General features: G+C 46.5%; 1 protein-coding gene across 6 annotated transcripts in view; it reads left to right on the forward strand.

Moving 5' to 3' along the window:
• The window catches only part of AHDC1 (AT-hook DNA binding motif containing 1), a 189,749-nt gene extending 164,674 nt beyond the window's left edge, over positions 1-25,075 (forward strand). For all 6 annotated transcript variants that reach the window (XM_088140142.1, XM_088140143.1, XM_088140145.1 and 3 more), the window contains 4 exons: positions 2,865-2,902; positions 5,034-10,096; positions 13,854-14,722; positions 24,443-25,075. In XM_088140142.1, coding sequence (XP_087996268.1) covers positions 2,865-2,902; positions 5,034-10,054 — 5,059 coding nt within the window. In that variant the 3' untranslated portion in view covers positions 10,055-10,096; positions 13,854-14,722; positions 24,443-25,075. The remainder of the gene's footprint in view (positions 1-2,864; positions 2,903-5,033; positions 10,097-13,853; positions 14,723-24,442) is intronic.
• The last annotated feature ends 662 nt before the right edge of the window (positions 25,076-25,737 follow it).

Here is a 25,737-nt window from a genome sequence, read left to right on the forward strand (position 1 = left end):
ACCTAGAACAGTTAGGTCACCATAATCTTTGAGCAGTCAGGGGAAAGGGACTTTCTTAAGCGGGGGGGGGGGAAGCTTCAGGAGGATGTAGGAACTGTCTGTGTTAACTCTGAGGCAAAACCTTCAGGTCTTGGCCTAAATGGAGTATTTTGTCATCCCCCCTCCCTTTCTCTCTGCCAATAAGAAAACTGCAAACAAAGAACTTCCATTCTTTCTCTCAGCAGCTCCCATCTGTCCTTCCTTTCTTCCTTCTAGACCCCAGGCGAGGGGAGGTGCAGACCGGTGTAACTGATCCATTTTTAAAACCTTAGTGCCAGGTGCATGCTTTCTCAGCCAGGTTTCAGCAGGCTGCCCTTCGGCTGTTGCGCACATGCACACATACACACAAAAGGCAAATGCACAAAGGTTGCCTTTTTTTTTTTTGGTCAGACCAGAGTAGTAGAACAGCCAGGTCAGAAAGTTTAAACAAGGGAGTAGAAATAACTTTGGGAGGGGTTTTAACCATTTCACAGACTTGGAAGGAATTCTGTGGCTCATCAGAGACACCTAGTGGAGACAGGCTACTCAAAGCCTTCAGCCAAAGGTGACTACTCTGGTTCTTCTCGTTGATCTGGGATGCCCACCATCCCGATTTCACATGATCGCAGCTGGTTGTGTCCTTACTCCATAGACATGTGTTGAATTAGAAGATGGGGTCCCCACTTGTATCCGGGATATGCCCCCCAAGAAGTTCTATGCTTTTAATAGATAAATAGCAGACCAAACAATTTCCTTTTTCCCCATGACTGCTTCTCCATGAGATAAAAGCTACCCAGTTGAATTGTTGCCTACTAGCGCAAGATAGCATCTCTGCTGGGTTGCAATGGCATCCTTGCATTTCTCTCCCTTCCCTGATCTTAAGTCATCCAAGTGTAAATACAAGCAGAATGATACAAGGTGCCTTGGTCTACATAACAGCACAGTGCATTTGCTAGGGTGTAGCCTACACGGCTGACTTCTGAGTAAGCCTGCAAAGTTGCTGAAATCCTTGTGGAGGGGAACAGCCCTTGTTTTGGAGAATAAATTTAATTCAGGATCTTCATGGCAGTTGGATTTTAAAAGGATTTTATTCCCTGTGACTCTCAAACTCCAAACAGGCTGTGATCAAACCTCCCACCATCTTTAAAGAGTCCCAGGAGATACGGGTGTTTAGCATTTTCCCCCTGCTGTTTTCTCCATTTAACACCTCTCCTCCTACCCCCACGAAGCTGCTTTTCATTTTGCAGCTGAAAAAAAAAAAGGTATCTGTATCGTGCCTCTGTCTGTCTGTCTGTCTTGCAAAAAAGAAAAAACAGATTTTTAGATTGGAAAAACAGCAGCAGGGGGGTGTATTTAAAAAAAAAAACCCAAAAAACTCCCAGCACTGTTGTCCCAGTTGAAACCAGAGTGTTCTGCACTTGCTTTAGATGTTTTAAAAATCAACAATAAATCCGGTTTCCCACATCACATCTGTTTTGGCCCGCCTGGTGTTTTTGGTGAGGAATGAGGATGTTCAAAGCAGTGTCAGGGCCATGTACCTTAATGATGGATTCTATTAAAATACATGAGCTTTTGAAGACTCCGTTGTGTGAGAGTGCAAAAAAGTACAGAAAACAGCAGTCAGGGCATTCTGCCCAGGTGGGACAATAATCAAAATCTCAAGTGGAAACTGCTACCAAATATTTAGAGTGAAATGCTCCAGTTTTGCAGCATCAGGCAGATAGCCACTCCTATTTTATTCTCCTAATGTCTCATATATCCTCAAAACCATTCATCAGCACCCCTGGACTATTTAGGCAGTTTTCCCCACCCTTAATTTTTTAAAACTAATGTCATCAACCTTTGCAATCACCTTCTTCACCTTCACCACCATTGAATTATCTCACTTCTGGGGTGCTATACCTAGGGACTGAGAGAATGAGCATCCTATTATTATATAGCAGCCTGCCCTATTTTTCAGATGGGTGCAGTTGTCATAAGCCCCAGCTGGTATACCCAGAGATGTTGAGAATTGTAGTTTAACCATATGGAAGTTGCCAGGATGGGAAAGGCTGACTTAGAATGTTCTTGAGAACTTAAGGTTTGCAAGTTGCTAAACTAGTATCTTCACTGCAAGTTGACCACTTTGTTTCAATGCTTCTGCTGAATTCTGAGCTACCGTGGTCAGTGTCCTCCTGTCTCTGGATCCCTGGTCTCTCTCACTTTGAATGGAGGACAATCAAGTCCAGCAGATCTAATGGAGCACTTGGCATCTCACAGTGTGTTGTGAAGTTTCTAGCTGCTCTGTCCAGGGTAGAAATGGTATGGGATGTGGAATTAGGAGGCAAGGAAGAAAGAGGCAAATGTAGTTTAGGAATAAACTGTGATACCGGGGGAATGATTGTTATAGCAACTTCAGATCCTTAAACAAGGAACCTCATAATCTTAGACTGGGTCTTTCTAAGCTGTCGTGGATTTCTTCCTGCATAGAAAGGAATGCTTGTGATTAGTCAGCAACATGAAGCCCCAGGATTGGCAAAGCCATTATTGCTTGAGCCAGAGAGTAGTACCTTCTACTGGTTTGTTGTCCTTTGGCCATCTGCAACTGATCTGGGGGTGCTAAGCAAGATAATATATTCTCTAGATCTAGCCATATTTCTGGCCCTATTGTTGAGGCAAGAGTCTTTAAATAGAGATAGACCCTGATTTGTGCCAACCTTGCTCTGCAGCAGAACAAAACCAAGGTGTCATTGGTATAGCCTTCCATTAGGCACTGGGATCCTTTCACATGCAGTGAGGTTGGTAAGTTGACTAGACCAAGCCAGGCTAAACACTGGTTGATGATTTTTTCCCCTTCTTCTCCACAGAGAATTCAAGTGTAATAGCAGGAGCAGCAAAACAGAAGGTGAGTTGTGAAATATGGACTTTATGTTCCCCCCTGCCCCCAGGAGATAGCAGTGGAACAAACAAGTATGGAAGTAGTTTCAGGGCTCTTAGGTGCAAGCAGCTTGTCACACTTGGGTTTCCCTAGCATTTTGTGTGCAGCACAACCTGTGTTTACAGCATTTACTTCCTTGCACTTGGGGGAAATGTTATATTATGTGGTTGATGTTGTCTCAAATAGCATCTAGTTACCTTTGGGAATGCTTTGTGATGTATGAATATGTAGTCATAGGGAGATCTTGGATATCATTTGTGACCCCAATTCTTGAGTAAAGACATTGTTTGCCCTTCTAATCTTGCACCAATGACCTTGTATTCCCCACTCTGCAGAGACTCTTTCTGGACCTCCATATACTTGGATTCAACATGGTCTTCCCTGATCTAAAGAGGGGAGCAGGAATCTCTGATGAGCTATAGTACAAATGGGGAATACTAGAAGCTTTCTAGCTCTCATGCACTAATATATACAGCTCCAACCAGTTTTCCAAGTGTTTTCCATGCTCAAGGAACCCCTATAATAGTGGCACCATTCCCTTCTATTCCACATCCCCATCCTTCTCTTCTTCTCTCATATGTCAGCAGAGCATGGTCCTCATGGGCTGAGGTTCAGATCTTTTGATGTAGTGCCTAATTACTAGTCTGAAGGAGAACATGCCTCTTAACAGACCTAACCCATGCCTACCTCATGGAGACAGAACATGATGCCAGCATGTTCATATTAGGTCATGATCCTGGAATGACAGTCCCAGATATCATTGTTCTGCTCATTTATCCTGGGCATTATCCACCAGGAATCTCACCTTTGCTAGAAATGAGACCACTGCAGGGAAGAGCTCTTGCACTTATTTCTGTGGAGTTCTCACAAGAGAACTTCCTGGTAAACTGTGCCCTTTGTGGCCATTAGACCTTCCTGCCTCCGACTTTGTCACCATTCAAGGCATCCATAATATGTGTCACCTTGCTTTGTGACAAGGCCACTTCTCCTTGTTAACGCTAAAGGGCACATGGGAACTTAAATGTAAGCTGTAAAGCACTTGAGGCATATTTTAACTAATACAAGGCCACGATTAGATCGTTGTTTCACTCCCTTCTTTTCTTCCTTACCTCTTAATTTTCCCCAGTTTGGCACTCCCTAAGTATCATACTCCAACTCCCATCATTCCTGGGCACTGTGGTCAGAAACAATGGATGATGGGTGTTGTAGATGAGACCTCTGGAAGTCGTCATGTTGGGAAAATTTCTCTATTATATAATTCTACCTGCATAACCCACATTGCGCATAATGACATCGTGGAAGGGGGATAGAGTTTTCAGCTTACAAAATCCAGCTTCTGTGAAGCTGAGAAACCAGTAAAGCCAGCATGCAGATAACAGTAGAAGGTCTCCTAACTTTTTAGACCAGGGAGCAAGACCACCCTATAAGTTTTTCATAGGGACAAAATATTGGTATGCTAGATACTTTCAGGGCAATGTTCACCCACTTTCTAACAATGAAGGCAACAGCATAGGCTTGCTGGAACTGCATGTGTAGATAGTCTCATCTGCGATTTCTACGCAGCTCCCTCAAGATGAGGGAATAACAGCATTCTGCCCCCAGTCATTGCTGAAGGAGAAGAATGCTTGGAGGTTGCACCTACTCCTTTCTTACAGCATCTCCTCTACCCTGGCTAAATCAGCCAAATGGTAACCACATAAAACACATTATAAAAACCCAGTTCCAACCTTTAAGATATACAATGCAAGTAGACTGGTGGGAAAGGTGCCAAAAATGGTACTCCAGTTTGGAAGGTCAACATATTAAGTAGTACAGGAGAACTCAAAATAGGCAATATACTGATTTCTTTTATAATGTATAGGAATGCTTGACCTAGCTTGTAATGTTATCCCTTGGTGTTTTTTCTACCCTCAGTAGCAACACTGAGATGTGTAGAGAAGAGCTAGAGAAATGTCCCATGGGGTGACCTTGCAACATAGGTTTACCATTTCTTCATTTCACAAGGAAAAGAGGGGAATAGAAAATGGATATTTCAGTCTTGGTGGCAACCCCAGAGCAGCTGCAAAGGAGCTTAACATCTTCCCTCTTCCTGTTCCAGGCCCAGGCACCACATTTACAGATGTCCATCCAAGCAATTGTTCCACCAAGAGGCATGCTAGTGAAGATGAGTTGAGGAAGCGCCTGAAATCCCAAGGGTCACCAGTACTGTCAACAGGAGGTGCTCTGCGCAGCACTTCCTCTTCTGACTACACCCAAGAGCCAAAGTTCTACCAGTCAGGACATCCTGGTCAAAAGTCATCAGTGTGCCTGGCAGAGAAAGCCTTGTCGTATAGCATGCTCAGCTTCCCAGAAGGTTCTTGCACTGTGTTAGGTCAGGAGCTCAAATCCAGCTCCTTACATCATACAGAGACAGCTGAGCGGTTCAGAAGCCTCCATATCCAGAGCAGCAGCAAGTCCGAAGACTTGCTGGCAGCCAGTGTTCCTGCCTGCCCTGCTGACGTCCAAGACTTGGAGGAAACAACCATACAGGATAGAGCTGCCAAAACCTTCTCCAATGCCACGTTGGCCTCAGGGAGGTGTAACATTGATAGTATCATCTCACTGTTGAAAAGCAAGTGTGGCAACGGCAGAATCAACCTCTACCCTGTGGTGCAGCTCATAGACATTATGAAGGATATTGACCGACTCTCCCAGGACCTGAAGAGCTGTGGTGTTCACCTAGACTGCAGTGGTTTGCAATTTGACAGCCATCTGCCACTTAGCGAGGAAGGCCGGGGACAAGGTCTTCATTATAGCTTCTACTCCTCTCCCATGCTGGCCAACAGCATCCGCAGTCCTGAGGAGCTGGCTGTGCAAAGCAGCACCAAAGCTGAGCTCCTCAAGCAGACCCAGCCTAGCCATTATGTGGGAGAAACAGAGGGGGACACTCAAGGTGCCCAGGACCAAATCAGCCAGAGTAGTCCTGTTCTGAAGGTTCCTAGTAGCCTTGATGAAGCTAGCAGCTCAGAGTCTGAGACTACCGATTATCCTGAACTAGCCAATACAGATATCCTGAGTGAACTGGCATCTCTGGCCTGCCCAGGGCCTCAGTTATTAGATCATCAACATCCAGAATCCCACCGTCAGCTGCTACAAAGCCAAGGGGCAGAGTCAAGGTCTCAATTAATTGGCTCACAGTCTCTAGAACACCAGCCCCAGCTAGTAGATTCTAAGTCTCTAGAGCCTCCTCCAGAACCATTGGCCCTGCAGACAGTGGATCCCTTGCCTGCCCCACTGGGGCTGCAGACTCTAGAGCCTCTGGAGCTTCAGACTTTGGAACCTCTTTCTGAGTCGCTATCACTCCAGTCCCTAGAACCCCTTTCTGAGCCTCTAGGGCTCCAGTCTTTAGGGACCCTGGACCACCAGTTGCTTGACTCCCAACCCCAGCTTCTGGATCCAGAGGCTCAACTGCTAGCCCCTTTGCCCAAGTTGCTAGACTCCCAGCCCCATCTGGGGACAGAGGAGTCTTCAGGAGCACACTCATTACAACCTGGAGCCCGCCTTGGAGGCTGCTCCTTAAGAGGAGTGGTAAGGCGAGGGGCTGGGCGGGGAAGGGATGATCACAGGAAATATGCTCTACGTAGAACAGATAAACCAAAGATTCTCTGTCGTCGGAGAAGGGGAGGCCGAGGGCAGCGAGCAGAGATTGTCACTGAGACCCAAGTCCTCCCCATGGCTGTACCAGTGGAGATGGTCATGGCGCAACCAGAAGAACGCAGGATGCAAGTGACAACCATTGCAGCAGATGTAGCAGATCCCATTGTTTCCACTTTGGAGCCTGAAGATGGCCAGAAGGCTGTTGCCATCCTGAATCCCCCAAAGCCTAAATGCCGTGGCATACGTCGGATGGTGGTGAAGATGGCCAAGATTCCTGTCTCTCTTGGGAGGAGGAATAAGACTACGTACAAAGTGTCCTCTCTCAATAGCAACTTAAATCTAGAAGGCAAAGAGGTCACATCCTGCCCCTCTGTAGAGCCCACTCCACTGCTGAAGATGAAAAACAATGGCCGGAATGTGGTAGTGGTCTTTCCTCCAGGAGAAATGCCAATCATCCTGAAGCGCAAGCGGGGGAGGCCCCCCAAAAACCTGATGCTTGGCCCCTGCAAACCTAAGGAGCCTGCCCCAGAAGTGAAAAAGCGGAGGAGGAGGAAACAGAAATTGGCATCACCACAGCCCTCTTACGTTGCAGACACCAATGACAGCAAGGCGGACTATTCAGATGTTCTGGCAAAGCTAGCCTTTCTCAACCGCCAGAGCCAATGCTCAGCTCGTTGCTCCCCACCCCGCTGCTGGACCCCAAGTGAGCCAGACTCCATCCACCAGGCTCCTGACACTCAAAGTATCTCCCACTTTTTGCACCGAGTTCAAGGCTTCCGCAGACGAGGTGGCAAAGGAGGCGGGTTTGGGCGTGGAGGGAGCCATTCAGCCCGTTCCTCCCGTTGCTCCTTTAGTGATTTCTTTGAAGGCATCGGTAAAAAGAAAAAGGGGGTTCTGGGGACAGCCATGCATGCTGACCCCACTCATCCACGGAAAAGAGGCCGTCCAGAGCCTGACCCCATGGAAAAGCCCAAAAGAAAGAGGCGATCTCGCAAAAATGGGGTCCTGTTTCCTGAGCAGAACCCTGGCCAGAACTTCAGTGATGGGTCCTCAGAATGGTGTGGAGAAAAAGAAAGTCTTTGGATGTCCCACCAAGGACACCTTTCCAGTCAAGCCAACAGGAATTGCAGCTATCAAGGCACCGACTCCCGGACCTTCCACTCTTCAACAGTGGAGTCAAGTTCTTCAAACCGAACTGGTTTTTATGGGGGGAGCAATCCCTCATCCCAGTCTGAACTAAGCCAGGAAAGGCAGAGCCTTTTCACAGGCTATTTCCGCTCCCTCTTGGATTCAGATGACTCCTCTGACCTGTTGGACTTTGCCCTCTCCAATTCTCGCTCTGCATCACGAAAATCTTCAACCACATATACAGCCCCTCCCAACGCTATTGCAACCCAGAGAGGCATGGCATCCTACTCAAGCCGGGGTGGGAAAGCCACACCCTCTTCCACCACCACCACCGCCACTAGCGAGGTGCCCTTCCACACAGTCAGCCGGCAATCGTTCCCTCCCAACAGAGCAACAGGCTACAACCTGTCTCAGGCTGCCTCTGAGTGCCGTGACCCAGACACATTCCAGAAGCTGGCACCTCTCTCAGCTGTCTCCAGGTCTCCCACTACTCACTCTACCACAGCCTCCAGCTATGCACAATATGGCAGCTATGGCAGCACTGGAGGGCAAAGTGTGACTCCTGCCAGCTTGTTTCAGCAAGGGAAGCCTTACCACGCCACGCAAGACTGTCCCAACAACAAGGACTGTAGCTTCACCTATGGCAGTGGCAACAGCCTGCCCTCCTCCCCAAGCAGTGCCCACAGTGCCAGCTATACCCAGCAGACGTCAGGGCCCAGCATGCCATTGAGTAAGCCCTCTTTCTTCAACAGCTCAGATCCCAGCCAGTTCTCCAGCTCCTCTCACACACCCATGAGGTGTGACAGCCGGGCAAGCACTGTGTCCCCAGGGGGTTACATGGTCCCTAAGAGTTCAGTCTCCTTCCAGCCCTCACCGGAGAACTGTAGGCAGTTTCCTAGCGCCTCTCAGTGGGCTTTCCGGCAAGGCTATGGCAGCCTGGACTGGAACTCTGAGGCCTTCAGTCAACTCTACAACCCGGGCTTTGACTGCCACATCAACGAACCCAACGTCATCCTAGACATCTCCAACTATACACCCCAGAAGGCCAAGCAACAGACAGTCTCGGAGACCTTCTCTGAATCCTCCTCTGACAGTACCCAGTTCAACCAGCCAGCGGGCTACAGAAGGGCCAACAGCGAGGCTTCGTCTAGCGAGGGGCAGTCCAGTCTCTCTAGCTTGGAGAAGTTGATGATGGACTGGAACGAGTCCTCTTCAGCCCCAGGTTATAACTGGAACCAGAGCGTTTTATTCCAAAGCAGCACCAAGCCGGGACGTGGCAGGCGAAAGAAAGTGGACATATTTGATGCTGCCCATCTCAGTTTCTCCACGGGGGGCTATCCCTCCAAGAGGGGGACTGGTGCTAGGCAGCCCCGGGGTTCCCGGGGTGCCTGTGCCTCCAAAAAGGAAAGAGGCACGGGCAAAGCTAAGTTTCCCACCAAATCCCAGCCGGTGAACCCGCTGTTTCAAGACAGCACAGATTTGGGGCTGGACTACTACAGTGGCGACAGCAGTATGTCCCCACTGCCTTCCCAGTCCCGGAGCTTTGGGCTCAGTGAACGAGACCCGTGTGACTACACCGGGCCCTACTCTATGAATCCCTCCACCCCTTCGGACGGCACCTTTGGGCAAGGGTTCCAGAGCGACTCCCCCAGCCTGGGGCAGGCAGACCTGGAGAACAAGCATTTCCCTGCCCTGCCCCACCAGCTGGCTGCCCCACCCCCTCAGCAGACTGTGTTTGAAGCCAGCTTACAGAAAGCGTTCTCGCCCAACTGCTCCCCAACCCTGGCCTTTAAAGAGGACTTACGGCCCAGTGACATCAGGAAGCTTCCGGCCTGCGACTCACTCAAACATGGTCTGCCAGGGGTGGGTGGCTTGCCCCACTCGGCCGCCCACATGACCTGCCGGGACCTCTCCATGTCTCAGCCACACTATGATTCTCCCAGCTGTAAAAACCCTAGCTATTGGTATTCCCCCACCGCCAGCACCCGCAGCCCTCCCTATGACAACAAAGCTGGGGTGGGCATGCTGGTAGACTTCATGGGGAGGAGCCCTGAGGCCTCTTGCCTCAACCCCCACTTGACCAGCCCCCCCAGCAGCAACCCTTCTAAGAGCGAGAAGGAGCCCATGGACATGGCAAGGGCTCACCACCGAGGAGCCTACATTTGCCCCTTGATGAACGACTTGAATATCTCCCCGGTCCCAAGAGACTCTATGCTGCCGCTGCAGGACAACTATAGGTACCCCAGCTTTGCACCCCAAGGGCACCCAATCATGGCCGCAGCCCAGAAGAGCGGGTTTTTGGGTCCAATGCTAGAGCAGCATCCCGAGGACACATTCACAGTCACCTCCTTGTAGTGTCATCTGAAGTGCCAACCAGACACGAGGTTTTGTTTCAGGGTAGGTGCTGGAGGAAGAGCTCGGAGGGGAGGGGGGGCGTGGGGACAAAGGGGGCTTGGGCGTGCAGCTCATCGTCATCCCCATGGGGCTGGCAAAGAGGTTCATGGCACAGTTGGGAGAAAAAATAAACAGGTTCCACTATGGGTTGTTTTAAGAAGGGTCTTTTTTAACAGGGGGCACAGACTCGGATGTCCACTTGCTAATGGCTCTTTGATAGGAGTTTGATCTTAAGGTGACGCTAATATGCACGTTCCCACTGCAGGCGGAGGTTTTGGGTAAGCCAATCCAGGCCAACGTGTGGTCTAGCAGGCATATTTGGAGTTCTGGAAGCAGGGGATGAGCACTCCACACAAATAGCTGCCAAGACCAGGGGCTTGGCATATTATAAAAAGACGGCCACATTGGGCAGCTGTTCCCTAGCAATGGTGAGAGTGCTCCCCACCACTCCCCTCTGTCTCCTCCCACCCCACCCCGCCCCAGCTCCATTTTATCTTTTGACTTAGTGGTAGATGGGCACATGTCCAGACCAATCTCTGGACTGTAGTCACCTCCCTTTATGGGCCTTAATGTGGAGTCCAGAGGCATTGCTATAAGTGGAGACTAGACTGGTGCTTTGCTTTGCATCATGCTAGCTTTTATTTTTATTTTTTAAATTAAAAGAAACTTTAAAAGCAATACAGTTAGGTGGAACAGGGATCCTGGAAGGTTCCAGTGAGGTGTTTGAGGACACCATGTTACCCTTGATTTATGCCGACTCGTAATTTTGCAAGGCTTAAGAAAGGGAGTGTTCTATTAACTAATAACCACTTTAGATGTGACCACAAAAAGTCCACCCTGTTTAGCAATATTCTTTCTAAAGATTGCTCATGTAATGCCTGTGTTCGCAAAACACGCTGAATCACAAACCTTCTGCCCCACATTTTAACTTACCATGTTGTACAAACTCAGTCTGGCTAGTTTATGCATCAGTGTATGATGCAAATGTAGAAAAGTGGATTTGTTCCATAAACCATGGTCAAGTTAATCATGGGTAAGCATGTCATGCAAATACAGTCAGTAAAGGATCTTCAGGTAGCTACAATCAACAGATGTTCCTGCTACACCTTTCCAGAGAAACACCCTTCCAAAATTACATGAAGGATATATTTATTCAGGAGTAGAAATAGTGCCTAGGTTCATATGTTGTCCTAAACCAGAACTTACTTCTGTGTTTGGGGTTTAGTGTTTTGCATAAACCCAGACTTTGTGGTTTATAAACCATGGTGTCACTTAGCATGGTGTGAACCTTACCAGTGGGAGCTGTGTTTTGCTATAATTTAAACTAGTGTTTCTCAACCTTGGCAACTTTAAGATGTGTGGACTTCAACTCCCAGAATTCCCCAGCCAGCCATTTCTGGGAGTCGAAGTCCACACATCTTAAAGTTGCCAAGGTTGAGAAACACTGATTTAAACACACTCCTAAAATTGGGGGGTGGAGGGAGCGAGAAGATAAATGTGGTCAATCTAAATCGTGCGTATGATCCTCAGCCTCTATATGCCTATCTAGCCCTAGTGGCCTCTTTTCTGCTTCAGAAATAAGCTCCATCTACTACTAGGACGACCCACCAGTGAAAGAGGTTATAAATGTACAGCTCCTATTTGGAAGCCCTCCATCCAGCTCTTCTAATTCAGATGTTCCCATCTGTTAACTAAGCATTTGGGTTGAGATTAGTGAGGAAAGCTGGCTGTAAACAAGTTATTTGCTCTATTGTATTTCTGTATTGTTATTACTTTTATTAGCCACCTAAAGGGTTATATGCAGAAAGGCAGGATACGAATTGAAAAAAGAAAAAAAAGCAAATAAAACAAATAAATAATATTTAGTGTTGGAAAGATTATCCCAGTGGCTCCTGAAAGCTAGTTCAGAAGCTCTGAAATAACAGGATACACCTATTTGACATTCCAAACACGCAGAGCGAGAGACAAAGGGTTTCACTTCCAAATCTCACGGGGTCTCTGTCACTCCCAAGCTCTGGAATAGGTTCCCTTGGGAGTTGCACTTATCTTTCACTCTTTCCACCTTCAGATCAAGACTTTCCCCTTCAGCCAGGCCTTTTGAGTTTTGGGAACAGTTGCATTTCCTATTTTGTTCAGGATTGGCCAGTGAGCTGCTGTCAGTGCCCTATGCGTAGAAAGGCAGGCTATTGAACTGAAATGCACATATCCTCATACAAGCAAGCAACGTGTACATCTGCCTTTAGAGGCTATTCCCCACTTCGAAGGTCCATGTCCTTTTTTCCCAAGAAAAAATGGTGATGTTGACAAAAATTAATCCAGCAATTTGTGTCAGTGGAGGCCACTGGAAAGGACTACAGCTAGAAAAACTGAAGCATTCGTTACACACTGAGTTGGTGGTAAGCACATTTCATGGGTGGGGTGATGGTTCACCAGCACTGCAGGATTAAAACACTGTGGCGAGATTTGATCTGAGTGTCCCCTTTGCCTTTTTAATTTTCCTTTGTGTTATTTTAATTGGGAGAGGATATGCAGAAGAAAAGATAATGCCCCTCCTCCAGTCTTGAGAGATAGCTATACCATCTCCTTAGATATATCTCATTTTAGGCATAACCTTTAAAATACACAAGGAGTAGTCTGAAACTGGTCATTCTAGTGGAAGCTTCTAGAACTGGTATCTCAGTTCTTTTCTCTCCATCAATACTGTCTACTATAATAAGAATTTTAAAATATCACTCTACGTGGTTGTTTGGTGCATGGTGCTGGCTGCCCTCCACATCAGTGGTTGCTTGCAGTGAAACTGTGTGATGTCTTCATGTCACCGTTTTGCCTTGCGGCAGAGATGAAGGACCTGGTCACTTCTAGACGTTGCTGAACTTCAGTTCCCAAGATCTCTTGCCTCTGACTGGGATGACCAAGAGTTGGTCTTCAGCAACATCTGGAGGGTTACAAGTTCATCACTCCTGCCGTATATGACGACACTGCTGGAAAAAAATGAAGAATATCTTTTTTTGAGGGCAGACACCCACATGTTCCCCTCCAAGCGTGTCCACAGGGTATGTTCAAAAAGTCTATTTGGCAGCAATCAAAGCTCTGCCCAGTTTTGTATGTGCATGGCACCCCTGTACCCCTCTAATGTTCCGGCCTGGGAATCACCTTTAAATTGTGGATTCACACATATGCACACAGCTTTTAAAAAGAAAATTTCTACATAGTTAAAAAAAAAAAAGTTTAGTGTGTTAGACTTACAACGTGGAGAGCTGAGCTCAGGGATTTTCTTGGCCACAAAGTATATTGTCTGTCCTTGGGTACTGAGGCGAGCCTACCTCACGGGGTTATTGTGAGGATAAAATGGGGAAGACTGTATATGCATCCTGGAGCTCCTTGGAGGAATGGGGTAAAGGGTCAATTAGACGCATAAAGAGTAAAAATTTAGCCATCCCTTGACTAAAATTAAGCAATGCCAATGAGTGTTCAAGGAAAAAACCACCACGGGAGGCACAAACTGCCAACGAGCCATCTTCTACCCTAAAAAAAAGAGGACGGTCTAAATAAGCATGGAAATATTTAGTAGGTGCTTTTTAACGGGTCTTTAAATTGTAGATTCCAGTGAAAGGATTTGTTGGACAAAAAGACAATGGGTCCCCTGGGTTCCATGCGCCAAAATGAATACTTGAGCCCTGCCGAGAGTGGGCTGTGTTTTGATATATGTTTCTTTCTCGTTTTTTTTTTTCCTCCCCTTCTCTCTCAATCTCTCTTTCAGAGCTACTTTAGCAGCACTTTCTCTGGAACACTTTTCAAGTTCTGTATTTAATGGAAATCAAAAACAAAACAAAAAAAACCCACCACACACACACAACAACAACAACAAAAATCCTGATCTTTTTGTTTGTTCGCTTGTTTCTTGGTTGGTTCATTTGCTTTTTTTTCTAAGAAAACAAAACAAAAAACAAAAGAGAAAAAGAAAGAAAGGAGGGGAAAGGAGACCGAGACGAACACCCCCCTTTCTTTAAAAACAAAGAGAGAAAGGAAAAGGAAAAAAGAAAATATTATGAAAAATCAATAAACTTGCTTTCTTTGATAACGGCACGGGGGCAGTTTTTGAAGCAGACTGTCGGGAAGCGCGCTCTCAACCTACAGCCCAGCAAAAAGACAATCGAAAACCCTTGCAGCCACCCAGGTCGAGTGGCAAAGCGGGGGCCGCCAAGCCTCCCGCCACCCGCCCACAGCATGCAGACGAGAAACACCCTGGAAGGCGACGGACAGAAACCAAGGACAGCCAGAGGGAAGGGGACGTTAATTTTTGCTTTTTTGGTGGGGGGGGGGAAGGTGCTGGGGAGGGAAAGCAGTCTGATCTATGAACGCCAGTGAAAACCCATCAAGGAAGACTGAAGATTTGGCATTCTCTTCCTTCTCCTCCTCCTCCTCCTCCTCCTCCTCCTCCTTTCCCTTATTTTCCCCTCCTTTTGTGCAGATTTCTTTAATTCTTTTTTTCCTCCCAGTGGTTGGTTGGTTGGTTTGCATTTTTAAAAAAAAAGAAAGAAAGAAAAACTTTGTTGCTTAATTTCTTTGGGGAGCCCAGAAGATTTTACAAGTCTGTGAATCAATCTTGGAGACCACCACCATCTCCCAGTAAGTAAATTTGTGACTCCACCCCTTGTTGCTTTCCTTGGCATTTCTTCCCATTCCATGGGGAGGGGGGTTGTCTTGCCTCTTCCTGTTTCCTACTTCCATCACCTACTTGTTCTTTGTATAATGTCTGCTAGAAGGACTAGAAACTTGTTGATAGATGCTCTTGTAGTCTCTGAGCAAAACTGCAATGAAGCACTTTATACCCTGAGGTTGCAAAAAATCTAGGAACTTGTTGATCAATGCAGCCGGTGCTCCTAACTTTATTACTGAAATGTTCCTTTTTACCTTGTGCTGTTGCAAAAACCAGAAAACCCTGCCTGCTTCATAGACAGAAACTCATTTACTCAGTTATGCATCAGTTGCACGGGGAATTAATATACCACTTTTGTATCAGTCATCATGTGTTTTGCCATCAAGTGATCAAACCACACTTTGTTTCCATTGATCATTGCGGGAGCAGCCATTCCATTCCTGGTGCCCTCCCAGCTCCCATGATGCTCTAGCCAGCTTGCACCCAGTATCTGGAGGGGCAGCAGGAGGGGAAATAGAGGAAGCTGCCTCAGTCCATCTATGCCAAACTGCATACCAGCTGGATTCACACATTGTGCTGAGTTGTCACATGGTTTGTTTAATGTTGGCTTAATCTGTTGTGTGAACCCAGTCCCTGTCATTTGTAAACCAAATGGCTTATGGCTTAATGGGACATGGGAAGCCAATCATTTGAGGCTTATTCAAGAAAGTGCTGTTAAACCAAAATCTTGGCTTAGCATGCTATGCAAATTTAGCTTCTGAACACCAATGGCTCTCCAAAGTTTCAGACAGTAGCTTTTCCAGACCTACCTGAAGATGCTGCAGCATTAAACTTGGGATCTTCTGCAAGCAAACGAGATGCTCTACCACTGAAATATCCTCCCACCCAAAAAATTGGCCCACGTTGGGTAGATTGTTATCAGCAAAAAGTAGCTCTTTTTGTATAGGCCTATGTTAATGTGGATGGAAGCCACCTGCTTTTCTCCCAAAATAAATTTTGTTCATGTAATGATTCTGGCAGCTATTCTTACTTTTATCAGCTGCCCTGTTTTATGACTTTCTCGTACTGTTGGTAAAACTTGTGCACTGCCTTGAATGTTGGACAAGCAGTCCGTGAACTTTCCAGCCTTGGCCTGAAGGTAAATGTTCAATGATTCTAGGAGGATTAGGGAGCTAATTTACACTATCTTCAGTCCCACTGGACAAATAAAATAACCATAAAAAATGATTGCAAACAAATGTTCAGTCGATTTTTTAATATATATTTTCATGATATGGATTTTACTTGTAGGTGTCCACTACTTTGAGCATTATTATTAATATTAATATTATTTAAATAAATAACTGCCTGGGGTGTCCACCCTCCAAGGTACTTCTACCCAAAGTATTCTTGTTTTGCTTTAAGCTGGTTTCACATGTTTCATTAAGTCACTGTGGTTTGCTTGTCTTTGGATGAGCACTAAATATAAACCCAGCTGGTTATGATCTGTTTAGTCCAATAAGGGAACTTAGCCAAAATCATCCTGCTTGAATCTTCTTTAAGTTAGGGTTTTTGTTTTTTTGTTTTTTACATTTTTACTGTAAACTTCCTGGAAATAACCTTGGGTATTGGGCAGTATACAAATCCTATGAGTAAATAGTTTGGAAAGAACTGAATGGAATGAGTGCATCAGAACAGCACAGTATAATCCCACAAAAACGGGGAGGGTCTGTTGCAATTCCAGATGTAACATCAAGACCAGGAACAAAGTTTCAGTAGAGGTAATTGATGCCTGTCTGAATGCGTCTCTGATTCGCTGGGTCCTGGAGGCATTTCTTGGCTGCAGGGGTAGGTCGTGCACGGCCCTGCAGATGTTGCTGAACGGTAACTCCTGTTTTCCTTCCTCATCAGCGGTCCTGGCTGAGGTAGTTGGAGGACCATCGGTGGGCTGTCCTCCTCCTTCTGCTTCAGAACCTCCACTTTGGTCTAAGGTCATTCTGTAAGAGTGGAGAAACTGGTCTTCCAGATACTATCACTGTGGAGTGACCCTCATCCCTGGCTGTTGGCCATGCTGGATGTGACTAATGGATGCTTAATTCCAATCCTGCTGTTCCCCCATGCTTGCTCGAGCAGGAGAAAAATCATGAGTATGTGTTTGTGCCCCACAAGCAAATTTATAGCATCTTTTGTTCTTTTCCAACCTCCAGTCACTCTGAATTCCTGTTCCATTCAGCCCTGCAGACCCTGTCCTTGTTCCATTGTTTGTGTGTGTGTGTGCATGTGCGCGTGTGTGCTGGCTGCACTATGCCGAGGTATGCACCTGTGCCTTTAATCCTCTTGATTAGGTTGTTCCACCATGTGCACACACCTCTTCCCCCTCCCTCCCTCCCTCCCACCGCCATCAGAAGGCCTTTTCCTGGAGTGCAGATGCCTGCCTGGATTTTGCCCCCTTTCCTCCTGTGTTTTTCAGCTTTAATCAGGATGTACTCAAAGCCATCAGGGGCTGGGTAATTTGGCGCTAATTGCATGCCAGGTTTGTTTCTCACTGGCTTGTTCCATTTCAGAGAAGGAGCTTCTCTTTTTTAACAATCAATCGATAATGGATTAGCATACTGAAACAGCCATATTAAAGTCACATTAAATGCTCATTTAAATCCATTCGAGGGAGGGAGGGAGAGAGATCAGCTTGGGTACTTCTTTAATGCAGATGTCCCAAGGTGGAGCCTTCCAGCTGTGTTGCCCCACCACTCTGAGCAGCCCCCCATTCTGAGGGAGGAAGGAAGGATGTATGTAGTCTAGCATGCTCAAAAGGGCGGGAACAGCTAGCAATGTTCTAATGCAGTGTTCCTCAACCTTGACAACTTGAAGATGTGTGGACTTCAACTCCCAGAATTCCCCAGCTAGCATGGCTGGCTGGGGAATTCTGGGAGTTGAAGTCCACACATCTCCAGGTTGCCGCCGTTGAGAAACTGCTCTAATGCTTAGCTTCTTGCCCCTGGAATATACCCCCAACAGCTGTGCATTAAAAATACAACATTCTGAAATGGGAGGATGACAAACATCAGAGAAATCTTTTCTTATTTAATGTCAGTGCTCTGTGGCATCTGGACTCTAGGGGAAGCTCATTTGGGGGGTACCCCAGGCCCCAGCATTGATGGTTTTAGGCATCTGTTTAAAAACTCCCCTCTGTCTGTAGGTCTCCCCTTGATCTTTATATATTAATGGGCTGGCTTTATCCGATTTTTACTGTTTTTAATCTGGTTTTTCATGGTTTTTAACTATGTTTTCATGCTGGAGGGATGTTACTTGAAACCACTTTGGGATTTTGTATCATGGGAAGCAGTATAGAAATGCAGTCAATTAACAAATAAATAACTCCTTGTGACAATAACCTCCTGAATCCATGAAGCTGCCTTGTCCTGAATAAGGAGAGAGATTGGCCTGCCTTGCCCAAGATTCTATGCCAATTCTTCCAGAAATGCAGGGATTACAGCTCCCAGAATTCCCAGCCAGCATACCATGAGTAGGGGGCAAGGGGAGGAGGCGGTCTGCTAGCAGCAGCTGTTCTTCCTTTCTGGCAAAGGCTCTTCTCATCCTGGAGTACCGATCCTTTCATCAGATTACCTGGCACCCCCTGCTTGTTAGACCTGTGCTGTGCTGCTGAATTCAGCCCTTGCTCTCATGTACCTCGTGTGTGCTTCACCTCCCCAGCCCCAATCAGCTTGCAGGTTAACCGAGATTCCCAAATAAATCCAGAAGGAAAGGCGTTGGCACAAAGGACGCCAACTTGCCCAGGCTGCCATTCGAGCTCATGTCCTGCCAGTGTAGATTTAACAGGGCTTCCTAGCAGCAGGGTCTTCCAGCCCTGGCAAGGATTTAACCAAGGACACTCTGAATGCAAAGCATGTTTCTGCTGATGGGCGATTGCTTTTTCCCAGAATTCTGGAGAATTTCTTTCCCCCACTGTTTTTTTTTTTTTAAAGACCATGTTTATACATCCCTCAAGGCTACAAAGATTGTCTGGGAAGTATGTGGGCTGACTGTTGCCTGCTGAAATCTCAAAGGCCAGAGGGGAGGCCGCTGACTCAGATTCCCGGTGGTCATGGAAGGATTCGGTATCTTGCATAAGTCTGTGGTCCCTCATGGCAGTAAATAAGCAAATGTGTTCATCGTTTAATTTGCATCATCTGTTCAGGCAACAGAATTAGCCAGTCACAGAGAGGATTCTGGCCAGTTCTCCCTGGCATACTTGATATCTTTGAATAAGAGCTTTTGTCCTGGGCGAATCTATGAGCCACGTGCCTTCTCCAATCGCATTCTGAGGTGGTGCCTTCTGGGGAGGACAGTACCATTCATCTGACAGTTCGTATGAATTCTAGAATCAGTTGGCTGTAACCTCAGCCTTGCCTTTCAAAATGCTTTAGCCTGCAACTCCCAACATCTTTACCTTTTGGCCATGCTGGTTAGTGCTGAGAGGTGTTGCAGTTCAGACTGCAGGAGGAAGACATGAGAGTCCCTCAAGTCAGAGAAGGCTGGGCCATGATAGTCTTGAACACGTCTCTCTGTCCCTCATTCCATCTTTTCCTGCCTTGGCATACCTAATGGGAGGCCTCAGAATCTTGACAGGAAGGGCCCTGAGAAAAACTGGAAGCTTGCAGCCCACAGCTGGTGCCCCCTTTCCTTTCAAGGCTTCTGTAATTGTCTCCAGACATCTAGAAAACAATCACATTTGTGCTGGAAAGGCAACCATGTACATGGGGGTGGGCTCTGCAAAGTTTCGCCCTTCCCCTTTCCTGTAGGTGTAAACTAAGGATGTTCCACTTATGCCACAAAAAACTCCACTGGATCTGACTAAAGGGGCCATCTTCATTACTGTACTACTTAGGAAGTTGGAATTACTATTTTTACATACTGATCATGCTTAACTCATGGTTATGGTGATCCCGCACATGCAGAGGTACACTTGCCTGCTCCAAAATATCGGAAGACTCTTAGGCAGGCTCCCTCCCTCTTCTCCCTTGGCCACTTCTGTCCTTCAGCTTGACTTCTCCTCCTGGCCCAAAACAGACAACAGGCCAGAAGGATCTCCAGGGAGAGTTCAAAAACTCCTGCCTGAAACTCAGGAGAGCTGCTGCCAATCAGCGTAAGGCAAATGAGTGGTCAGAGTTGCTGGGGTCATCCAGCATTCTAAGCCATCTTTCTTGGGTTGGACTTAGGATGCCATGTGAACCCTGCCATATAATGGCCCTGTATCAGAAGCAAAAGCCAGGGTGAAGCATTCTGCTAAAGCAAGATGTGGGTTATTTGAATTTGGCTTAACCTATTATATCAAGCCACCTATTGGGGTTTGTGAACAGTGTTCTATGGCTTAGTATGTGGTGTAAAACCACCAAGGTGATCTATTCAACAGGCCATGGTCAGGCAAGCCATGATTCAGTGCAATGTACAAATCCAGCCAGAATGCCTTTTGTTATCTCTGGGTGAGGAGCAACAAGAGACGGCTACCTTGGTCTTATCAAGACAAGCTCTTATTTGCTTAGTCCAACCCACAGAAAGGCCCCTGGTGGTTGCCACCACCTGCTTCGTTGGCTCAAAGAGGTGAAGAATGTGCCAATAAAGGGGAGCAGAATTTGTGCCTTCCAAACAGCATCCGGACTAGGGGGAGGCTGTAGTAAGCCAGAATGTGATTTGCTTGTTTGTTACTTAGCATGTTGTGTGAGCCAAGCTGCAGTAACTTGTAAACTATGAGTTACGGCATAATGCAGGGTGTTCCGTTGTGGATCATACAAGTTGTGGTTTATCATGGAAGCTCCCTGAGACAGTTTCCTAGGTTGTGTGGAGAGTTCAAAGCAAGTGGAAGAGGCTCCTGTCACCACAGGTCGCATGCTGAGAGGGGACAGGTGAACATGCACTGAGAGATTCAGGACTAGGTTCAACGCAAAAGTTCTGGGCATCCTGCCAAGGTATGGGAGTTGGCAGGAGCCCATAAATACTGATCTCAAGATCCAATCTAGAAGCCAGATTGCTGAGTTCACTCTCAGCACATCATTTTAACTGTGGCTGCCAGAGAGAGATAACTGCAAAATGATATTTGACGGGATTCATACATTGCACTAAGCCACATTCTGATTCACCACAGTTAAATTAACCACAATTGGCTGGGTTTACGCAATATGCAAAGCTATAAGCCAGGGTTTAGGAACCACCACCAGTTGTTTCATACAACACACTAGTAGAAAATCAAACTATATTACAACAATGCAGCCTTTTCATAATCTGGGGGCCCTTCAGATATGCCAGGGAACTGCTAGAACTCCCAGCCAGCATGGCCACTGCTAAGGGCATCTAGCTTGGGGGAAACCAGTTTAGCATGGTAAGGAGAACCTAGTTTGTATGAATCTCCCACCACCACTGCCCCCTTATCCATATCTTATGTTGATCACAGTGAAGCAGATTGGCTGGTGACAGAACCACATTGTGGCCATGTTTTTACTGGTCTCTCTACTTCTATATGCAGCTCATTCACCTTGAGTGTGAGTGTGGCCACCAATTCTACTGTTTCCTCCCAGGCCTTGGCCCTGCCTAATATCCAGAAGGTTTGAAATCCAGTGTTGGTTGGGGCAAAGTTGGGAAAAGGGGCTTACGTGTCTTCCTAGAACATTCTCAAGGCAGCCATTCCTCCTGCTGCTGCCTACTGGTGTCCATTTTGGTGCCACTTCTAAGCTTCTTGCTCTCCAACCCGCACCTTTTGCAGCTCTCCCATGTTAATTAAGCCGAACAAGGCTATCTTCCGTCACAGTCTCTATGACAACTGATCCCTCCGTTCTCCTCATCCTTTGCCTCCCTAGGACTCCTGTCACTCTGCTTCTTCTGCCTGAGGGCCTCCATCATTTTTTCATGGGAGGGTTAAGTGCTCCATGCCTCTGCATTTTTATGTCTCCTGATCCCCACGTGGGTCTGCCTCTGGAACTACAAAGTCTGGTTTGTGGAGCCTGAAAGAAGCTCTTGTCTGTTTCTGCTTAGACTGAAAGGGCTCTGTAGTACAACCAGGGCTACGCATTGATTCAGTCTCACAATTGCTGGGTTACCCAATACGTTAAATCATCAACCCAGGTAAAGAAAATTAAACTCTGATATTCACATTATATGCTATGCCCAAACAACTAAATCAACTTACAGTTTATTTATTGATTTGTGGATTTTGCATAATTTCTATCCCTCATGGTTCTGTAGTTCCACAAATTCTGGGTGTCTCACATAAAAACATCCATGCAATCAATTAGCACAACAGACATTATCAAAGTGGCATAAGTCAGGGGCTTTGGGCTTCAAAGCCCAATGCAATAGCAGCCTTCCTGACTAAGTAAGGGGCCAACTGGACTTCTAGTGATGGGGTCACCATGAAAAAGGCCTCTCTAAAGCCGCCTGCTCCTCTAACATCCAAAGGGAAGGGAATCTAAACCATCACTTACCCGGTGGAGCAGGCTGTCTTTAGAGAAGGTGGTCCTGTAGGTAGTCTGGACCCAAGCTTTATAAGGCTTCCTAAGTCAGAACCAGCACTTCAGTTGTATCCAGAATCACACTGGCCACCAATGCAGGTGTAACTTTGCTGAAACCCATCACAGTCTACCGCAGCTAAACTTTCCAGGTAGTCTTCAAAGGCCTCCTAAGTAGAGTGTGTTGTAGTAATCCAACCTTGGGATAATAGCAGCGGGAGGGACTCACCACAGCCTCCTGTTCTCAAAAGGGAGCAATCTGGTTTCTGTGTTTCTGCAATATGTTGGAATTAGAAACTACCCAACCACAGTTTAGCTTAATCTAGTATGTAGCAGAACCCAATCTCTGTGTGAAATTCTTCTCTGACACATACACGGCAACCTTGTGTTGGATTTCAGTTCTCATCTTCCTTGGCCAGCTTGTTGGTTTCTCTGGATGCTGCCAGTTCCCAAAGGTTCTCAGTCAGCCCTGCTCAGTAATCTCATAAGAGTTAGATACTAGTCTTGTACCAGTGGCAAAGGGGAGGGTGAAACATTATGCAGTTTATTTTTGGCTTAGTGTGTTGTGTGAAACCAGCTATGGCTTATTCAATAAGCTGTAGTTAAGCAAACTCAGTGCAATGTGTGAACCCAGCCAAAATACCTTTCACTACCACTTGTTGGAGAACAATGAAAGAAGACCACTGCCATCCTACTTGTGGGCTTCTTCAAAGGCCTGATCCAGACAAGTTTTTGTTTTCTTGGTTTAGCACACCTGGAGGGCACCAGGTTGGAGGAAGCCAGATGCAGTCAAGAGTACCTTTAACCACACCTACAAAATTAGTTTGGTACTAAATTTTTGAGATCTTTTGCCATTACCTCGCCACTGTGCTCAAACATGTAATGGATACCTGTAACGGGGAGAGAAGTTTTTCTGCCTTCCAGAGGCCAGATTACAGCTGTCAGCATCACCCCTACCCCAGTTGGAGCTGGGCTGAAGGGAGTAGGGGTTTAGCAACAGAGTGCCCTAATTTCTCCCCCTTCTGGCCTTAGTCCTTCCTTTTGGGCTAGAAGAATTGTGAGCAATACCTCCCCATCTTGTGGTCCACCCAGAGCTGGTCAGGTTTTTTGTCTTCAGTGCATTTTAGGACTACAAAGCTTCAAACTGGGGATTTCATTTGAACCCACTGTGATCAATTGTCTGAATGGAATTGACTTTCCAAATCAGATTGGAGAGCTAAAATGACCTGGATGCCTCTGAATCATTCAGAGACTGCAGAAAGGCTTTTGTGCATGTGAAAAAGATTTTTTTTTTCTGTATTGATTGGGAATATTGAGTCAGTTTGATTTTCCAAGTTGATTTGGATTGAAATTAATCCACATACCTCCTTTTACCATTTATAGTCAGAGTGCACTTCAGTGCTTATAGGGAGAACTTCAGAAGGCATTGAGAATCGTTGTTCCAAGCTACTTTCCTTCAACCTGACACTGTCCAGTTGTTGGGGTGATGAAAGTTGAGGTCTACCTCCTCTGGAAGGCACAAGGTTGGAGAAGGCTGTCCTAGATTAGCAACCTAACCTCCCCACTCCGCTTCAACCAACTTGGCAGTCAGCAAGTCACGCTGCAGATGCACACATGGAAGGCAAATAAGGCCAAGGTCAAAGACAAGCCACTAAGCCATGTGTTTTGACCCAGAATCATGACTGCTGGAACCTATAATGTGTGGAGGATACTAGATTTGCCTCCTGGAAGCCCTGTCTGAAGCATGTTAGGGCTAGGAAAAGCCTCTGTGTATATAGTTGGAGAGCTGCTGCTAAGTAGAAGTACCAGGAACAACCATGTGTATACCAGGATTTTGAGCCATGGATGGCAGGAACAAGGCTGTAGCCAACATGCTCTAGAGCAGTGTTTCTCAACCTTGGCAACTTGAAGATGTGTGGACTTCAACTCCCAGAATTCCCATGCTGGCTGGGGAATTCTGGGAGTTGAAGTCCACACGTCTTCAAGTTGCCAAGGCTGAGAAACACTGCTCTAGAGGGTTGAAATGCAAAGTTGGTCTAGAACAACTTTGTATTTCAACCCTAGTTTGAAAAAGCACATAGGGTATTGTCAATGTCACCAACTGGCTAAGTTCTTGGTTTGCATGCCCCAGTTGTCGTTCTACCTTAGACCGTTGTTCAGCGCCATCATCTGCTTCCATTTCACTTTCTAAACCTTCTTTGTTTCTGTTTTCAGTTTCTGTTACCAAAAGGAAGAAGATCCCTGCCCACTAACCACACTTGTTATAAGCTTGCAACAGACTGGCTCCTTTTGACACTGCTTCATTGCTGGAGTGGGGTGGGAGAAAAGGGGAGAACTGCCAGCGAAGACCGACCAAGAGATTCAGCAAGACGACAGAAGACTTGCATCGCCTTTGGTGCGCTCTCCCCATGCTTTCTGTATGGCTCCGGCCCCTCTGTTACTGCCACTCTCTGCCCCCTTAGTTCCGGATCTGACCGTGAGAAGCTCACATCTTCTCGATCAAGAAGCAAGGAGGGAGGGTGGGTTGCGGGAACGGGCCTTTTCTATCTGCACAAAACCAGCAATTGTAAATACTTTTCAAAAATGTAAAAAAAGAAAATTACAAAAGAGCAAACACAGTGAAGATGTATACTCCCGTACACACACACACACACACACTTTCAAAATCCAAAATAAATGTTTTGAAGACAAAAAAGGCAAAAAAAAAAAAAAAAAGGAGGCCAGAGAGTCAAAGCAGGAGAGAAGCTAATTGTGTCGGATATGCACTGAGAAATCTATTTGCAGATTGACAAAAAGTAACAAGAACCTATTTATTGTATATAATGTTTTATTATAAATCGTGAATTGTATATTGCATCTGTACATCTGCTGTGGTTTTGTGATGTGCAAATTTCAGCATGGGTTTCATTGAGGTTTTAAGTTGCTTTTTTATTGTTTGGGGGAGTTTTTTAAAAAAAATGTTTTTTTTTTGGTTGGTTTGTTTTTGTTTTTTGGCAGGACACACCCAAAGACCCAAGTTTGTATGAAAAACTAGGGAAAAAAATAGACAAGCTAATACACCCTTTCGTTGAGGAGGGGAGGGAGGGAGGAAGGGAGCGAAGCGTTCTGAGTTCTCATCGGCCACCTGTAAGCCCATATGAGTATTCCTTCCTCCGTGTGCGCCCCTTTATGCCAGTGCTGAGCTCAGGGTGTGTGCGTGCGTGTGTACGCATGCGTGCGTGTGATTCTCTCCCCCACCCCCGCCCGCCTTTTGTCCTGCTCTCTATTCCCTCCTTTTCCTGTTTTGGAAACTTCCGTACCGCTTTGTGGATCGTGCAGAAAAAACAAAAAGGAAAAAAAAAACATCCTGTGTTGTCCATTTCTGATCTGAACTGTGCATCTAAATATACCAGCCTTGGTAGTTGCTTGGAGACGAACACACTCAAATCCTCCGGATTGGCACCATCTGAGCTGCCGCCGCGGCTTGCTTGATTCCTCTCCCTGGCCAAAAATCGTCTTCGTCCACCCCC

This window comes from Python bivittatus, unplaced genomic scaffold, assembly GCF_059951505.1.
Source record: "Python bivittatus isolate LINGU-HERP-01145 unplaced genomic scaffold, Pbiv_v1 ctg000310_np1212, whole genome shotgun sequence".
NCBI lineage: Eukaryota > Metazoa > Chordata > Lepidosauria > Squamata > Pythonidae > Python > Python bivittatus.